This window comes from Ricinus communis, chromosome 8 (assembly GCF_019578655.1).
Source record: "Ricinus communis isolate WT05 ecotype wild-type chromosome 8, ASM1957865v1, whole genome shotgun sequence".
In the NCBI taxonomy this organism is placed as follows: Eukaryota; Viridiplantae; Streptophyta; class Magnoliopsida; order Malpighiales; family Euphorbiaceae; genus Ricinus; species Ricinus communis.
The window spans coordinates 22,991,858-22,998,657 of NC_063263.1; the positions used below are offsets into that span (position 1 = coordinate 22,991,858).

At 33.4% G+C, this 6,800-nt stretch overlaps 1 protein-coding gene across 1 annotated transcript; it reads left to right on the plus strand.

Annotated features, from left to right (window-relative positions):
- Positions 1 to 735: 735 nt before the first annotated feature.
- On the plus strand, positions 736 to 3,631 carry LOC8286567 (pentatricopeptide repeat-containing protein At5g16860). Its single transcript, XM_015717277.3, has one exon. It carries the CDS (start codon positions 782 to 784, stop codon positions 3,386 to 3,388), a length of 2,607 nt encoding a protein of 868 aa, XP_015572763.2. The 5' UTR covers positions 736 to 781; the 3' UTR covers positions 3,389 to 3,631.
- The last annotated feature ends 3,169 nt before the right edge of the window (positions 3,632 to 6,800 follow it).

Consider the following 6,800-nt stretch of genomic DNA (forward strand, 5'->3'; position numbering starts at 1 on the left):
CTTACATTTAAGAGTTGAACATAAAAGAAAAATACATATTTCATATTTTAAAATAGCAACAAAAGTTTGCAAGAAATTTTAGAAGTCCAATTCACTACCCTGTTGGATATCTACCCATAACTCACAAACTCAAAAAAGAAAATCAAACTCAAAACCTACGACACTAAGGCTATGTTTGGTAGGAGTAATGAAACATATAATGAAATCATCATTACATTACATGCTTCATTACTTTGTTTGGTTATAATTTTTTTCAATGTAATATATTGACAAATACGTCATATAATCAATTATTCTTAATTTGATGTAATGCTTAATACACTAAAAAACTTATATAATCATGATTATTTTAAAATGTATTTATATTTACATTTATTTTTTACTTTTTATCCATATAATTTAAACATCTTTGAGCACCATTAATCACCATTATCCGATAACCGGCAATTGACGATTAAAAATTAAATTTCAGTGATCAACGATTGAATTCCGATGACCGGCAGTGAAATTCGACGATCTATATTATTTTAAAAAATAATAATTCTATATTATTTGTAAATAATTTATTTTTTGCACCAATTATTATAAAATAAATTAAATATTAAAATAGAAATTATAATTACATTATTTTTTTTTTCTTATAACTAAATATGGTAATAAAATAATTATTATATTATATTACATCACAATTTTCATTACATTACATTCTATTATATCCTATGGACCAGTGGCATGTCAGAGCAAATGCAGGTGGTTTTAGAGGTTTATATTTGAACTCCGAATGTTTACCTCGGATGATAGTTGTTACAACCAAGTAATGCCCTTCCGCTTATTACTTCACCTGACCTCAAAACATCGTTTCTTCTCTACAACCTCCGGCTCTATAGCACTAACATCAACTCCAGTAATCTCTCCTACACTGCTCAAACAATGCAAATCAATCTTCCAGTCGCACCTGATTCACCAACAAGCCATAGTTCAAGGCCTTCTGTCCCATTTCTCTCTCAATCTCATTTCCACTTACTTAGCTCTCAATGCTCCTTCTCATGCACTCTCCCTCCTCCAATGCCTCACCCCTTCCCCCTCCGCCGTCTACTGGTGGAATGCTCTCATCCGCCGCGCCGTCCGCCTCGGCCTCCTTCAACACTCCCTCTCCCTCTTTCGTACAATGCGGAGGCTCAATTGGTCCCCTGATCACTATACTTTTCCTTTTGTTTTCAAGGCCTGCGGTGAACTACCTTCCTTTTTGCATGGTAGTTGTATTCACGCTATTGTTTGCTCAACTGGGTTTGATTCTAATGTATTTGTTTGCAATGCGGTAGTGGCTATGTATGGCAGGTGTGGCGTGTCGAGTTATGCACGCCAAATGTTTGATGAATTGCTTATGGGAGAGGTATTTGATTTGGTTTCTTGGAATTCTATGATCGCTGTTTATTTGCAAAGTGGCGATTTAAAAAGTGGAATTGAATTGTTCCGTAGAATGTGGAAAGTGGGTGAATTTGATATCGTGCCGGATGCTGTTAGTCTGGTGAATGTGTTACCTGCTTGTGCTTCTATGGGTGATTGGTTGTGTGGTAAGCAAGTACATGGTTTTGCGATCAGGTATGGCTTGTTTGAAGATGTGTTTGTAGCTAATTCATTGGTGGATATGTATGCAAAGTGTGGTTTGATGTGCATAGCTAACAAGGTTTTTGACCGGATGCAGCATAAGGATGTGGTTTCTTGGAATGCAATGGTTACTGGGTATTCTCAAATCGGTAAGTTCGAGGATGCTCTTGGTTTGTTTGAGAAGATGAGAGAGGAAAAGATTCAGTTGGATGTTGTGTCTTGGAGTGCTGTTATTGCAGGATATGCACAGAGGGGACTTGGCTATGAAGCATTGAATGTGTTTAGGCAAATGCAGGTTTGTGGGTTGAGACCAAATGAGGTTACCCTTGTTTCACTTCTTTCTGGTTGTGCTTCAGTTGGAGCGTTGCTTCATGGGAAGGAGACACATTGCTATTCCATAAAATGTGTTTTGAACTTTGACAGGAGTGATCCACGGGATGAGCTTTTGGTGGTTAATGCCATAATTGACATGTACACAAAGTGCAAAGATATCAATGTAGGTCGTGCAATTTTTAATTCTATACCGCCCAAGGATAGAAACGTGGTGACTTGGACTGCTATGATTGGTGGCTATGCCCAACATGGAGAAGCCAATGATGCATTAGAACTCTTCTCCCAGATGCTCAAACAGTATAATAGATCAGTAAAGCCAAATGCATTTACCATATCTTGTGCCTTGATGGCATGTGCTCGCCTAGCTGCATTGAGGTTTGGCAGACAAATTCATGCTTTTGTATTGCGCGATCAGTATGATTGTGATGTACTTTACGTGGCCAATTGCCTCATAGATATGTATTCTAAATCAGGAGATATGGATGCTGCTAGACTTGTGTTTGATAACATGAAGCATAGAAACACTGTTTCTTGGACATCCCTGATGACAGGTTATGGTATGCATGGTCATGGTGAAGAGGCAATTAAGGTTTTTGATGAGATGAGGAGAGAGGGTCTTGTTTCAGATGGTATAACATTCCTTGTTGTGCTCTATGCTTGCAGCCATTCTGGTATGGTTGACGAAGGGATTAAATACTTCCATGACATGTGCAAGGAGTATGGAGTTATTCCTGGGGAAGAACACTATGCATGCATGGTTGACCTATTGGGTCGGGCTGGTCGCTTGGATGAAGCCATGAAGCTCATCAAAGGCATGCCAATGAAACCAGGTTCCATAGTGTGGGTAGCGTTGCTTAGTGGTTGCAGAATACATGCAAATGTGGAGCTAGGAGAATATGCAGCAAACCAATTGTTAGAGCTGGAGTCAGGAAATGATGGATCATATACATTGCTTTCTAACATATACGCCAATGCCAGGCGATGGAAAGATGTGAGCAAGATCAGATCCTTGATGAAACATGCAGGAATTAGGAAGAGGCCTGGTTGTAGTTGGGTCCAAGGGAAGAAAGGGACTGCGACTTTCTTCGTTGGGGACAGGACTCATCCGCAGTCAAAACAAATATATGGAATTCTCACAGAACTAATACAACAAATTAAAGTTCTTGGATATGTTCCAGAGACCAGCTTTGCGCTCCATGATGTTGATGATGAAGAGAAAGGTGATCTTCTATTTGAACACAGTGAGAAGTTGGCTCTTGCCTATGGCATCCTAACATCAGCGCCAGGTGAACCTATCCGGATCACAAAGAATTTGCGTGTATGCGGTGATTGCCACAGTGCCTTTACTTACATATCCCGGATTATTGATCATGAAATCATATTGAGAGACACGAGCCGGTTCCATCATTTCAAGTTAGGATCCTGCTCCTGCAGGGGCTACTGGTGATGCTGGAATTATCCATGTACAGTTGAGGCTTGTTTCTTTTATCTAATTGCCGAAGGATTCATTAATTTTTAATCAATCTATTTATATATGTTGTAAAACCGTGCTCTTGAAATAGATTCTCAGAAAAAAATGAAAACAGTGCTCTCGAAATTAAACCAGGAAATATTTTCACAGGGACTCTCTCTTTAACTAAGACAATGATCTAAGTTAATGACAAGTTGCATGCTAAAATATTCAGTTAAACTCTTCTGATACATTAATTATTCTGAATCTTTGCTTGACATGCGTTGCTATTGTCATTTCATTTTTGTAACGATTGTGTTTAACCTGTTTAAGACTTATTATATTTTATTTATAATGTTGATTATTCTTTTACTCTAAACTAAATACTGGTAAGTAGATTTAAGCTATTTTCTTGTGAAAATTGTGAGCATTTTTACTCTCAAAACTACTGCCCTCTTTTTATTCTTTAAACAACAACCTTCAAAACCATAAAGCTATATCTGTACCAAATGCCTTATTCACTACATTCAATGTGTTTGTAATGGGAATTCTATTTATTTCAATTCTATTTAGTTAATCCCACGGCAGAAATCAGGTGGTATTATTTTTTTTTTTTTGTGATATTTTATTATTTTTTGAGACTTATAATGCTAGTAATTTTCATTTAAATTCATTAGTGCTGTTAATATGTTAATATTGTATAATTAAGTCAATAGTTATAGCTTCTTTATTTAATGTTAATTATTTGTGACTCTACTGTTATTCAACTTTTTATCAATTTAATTTTTATTTAAAACTAATTATATCAATTTTTATAGAATTTAGAGAGAAAAATAAAAAAGAGAGTTAATAGTCATATAATTTATTTTCTTTTTCTTAATGTTAGTAAATTTTGAAAAACTTTAAATTAATTTGATAATACTAAAAAGCTCTACATTTCACAATTTATTTACCAAAACTGATTATATAATGATAAAAAATTTATTTGAAAATAGTTAGAATTATCAAATGCGTTATTCAAATATAAATTACTGACTATATAACTCTTATCTTATAGTAAGGAGGAATAAGATTTTATTCTCCTTTTTATGTTTGGTAAAGAGGGAAAAATAAAGGAAAAAAAGTTGGAATTTGAAATTTAAATTTCTATTTTCACATTTTACTCTTTTCTTTCATTTAATAAATTATTATAAGAGCAAAATAATAATTTAAACTATTTTCCTCACTTTTTTCTCCATTTTGAAGAGAAAATAATTTTATTGCCCATAAATTATTTTACTTTTTTTTTAATCTTTCTTCTTTTGTTTCTCTGTATCTTCCAAACAAAATAAGAGGACAATCCTTTGACAAAAAGGTGTAATTTTGCCTAAGAAGTGGATTAACCCCCTGAAAAATCAAAATCACATGAGAGGAGGAATTGTGAATATAAGAAAAGGATGGAAAATTAAAATTTAGAGATTGTAAAAATAGAAAGTCAAGTGTTAGAAGAAAGAGAGAATAAAAAGACACTTGATTTATAGAGGTTCGACTTTTTAGCTTATATTCTCTCCTTAATCGTAATTGAAAGTTTGAATCCAATAAGAATCTACTTTACATACAAATAGAAATATTTGTGTTTTAAAGTTTACACACAACTTATACCTAAATGTTTTTTCTAATTGACAAACACTCAAACCTACAATCTAAGACACTCAATCTTAATTGCAAGAGTAATTAATTCTCTATGCACTCTCTCAAATTCACTTTCGAGCTCATATACAAGAATTGAATCACTCAACTACCCAAGAGTCAAGTTAAAATTTGAAACTTATTTACAAGATGAATATATTAAACTTTTTATGGTTGTTGAGAGTTAATACACTATGAGCCTCAAAATAAATGCTCTCAGTTGTTCTAAAATAAATAAAAATAATGTTTATATACTTCTAGGAGAAATACAGTTCTTCAGGCTTCATAGGGAGTGAAAATAGTCTTTCAACTACCATAATAAATGCAGTTTCACGAGCATGAAACCTTAGTACAAAATTGGTATTCAAAAATCTAGAAATTCTGCCATGGGTGTGAATCTTGTCCTTTATGGGCGTGAACTCTATGTCATGGGTGTAAGGCTTAATCTTCACAGTTGGGATAACTTGGTTGTAAAGTCTTTTGTCCCTTTCTTTTCAAAGTGAAGCGAGGACTTTTTATGACCGTGAATCTTATGTAATTGGCATGAAGCTTGAATTTTATGGCTGGGACTGGAACCCGTGAGTTATCTGTTCCTTTTCTGCCCATTTTTGCTTTAATTGCTTCAGAAGTGGAAATTTTGGTTCACGACTATGAATCTTTATTCACGTTAATGAAACTGTCTTAATTTGTTTTTACTTGAAATAGTAGAGGGATTTCCCTAATCTTGCAAAAACACTTAAAGATAAAATATTAAATATATTTTAATAATTATTTGTAACTACCAAAATAGATTCAGAACCCTTAAGGTTCAACATTCTCTTCCTTTTTTATGGTAACAAATAATTATTTATAAAAGTTAAAAATTGTGGGTAAAAAGTATGAATGATACTATAATTATTTCACTTATATTCATTTGGTACCTTAACTCAATAATCACAAAAATGGTATCCTAAGTCACCATTAATGAATCATGCGAGGGTACCTTATACTTTTCTGTCATTTTATGTTAATGTGGCAGCTAAATTCTTTCTCTAACTTCCACGTCACCACTGACCTGTAAATAATTAATCTTAGTAAGTCTAAAAGTTCTAATCCACCAAGTATAATTACAAGGTATGAGTTTAAGGTAGAAGAGCTGAGAGAATGTTCAACATCTAATTAGGATTAGTTGTATTCAAATAAGAGGTGATGTGGTAGTTAGTGAGAGAATTTAGCTGCCACATCATTACATAATAACCAGAAAGTGTAACCCGATTCATTATTGATTAGTTGGGATACCATTTGTGGAGATTATTGAGTTGAGGTATCAAATGAATACAATAGTCATAGTTATAGTACTATTTATACATTTTACCAAAATTGTCATTAGCTCCCCCTTAATATATGGAATCTATGTGTAGGGAACTTATATACAATAAATTAAAAATATCATTCTCCCACACATGAAATCACATACCTAAAATGACTACAAGTTCAATGATAAAAAAGAAATTAATTAACCGTCCAAGAGTTGATGTAAGACAACCTCAAATTGAAAATCATACCAGTCTTATTAATATTAATTAACATAATAGAAGTTCAATACCAATAACCATAAGACATAAAATATTATCCCCCTTTGGCACCATAGAAAAGAAATTTTCCAAACAAGGGAAAAGAAAGATAAAGATAGTAATATGTCATAAATGTCAATCAAAGTTCCAAAAGCACAAAGAAATTATAAAAGCTAAAGACTTACAAA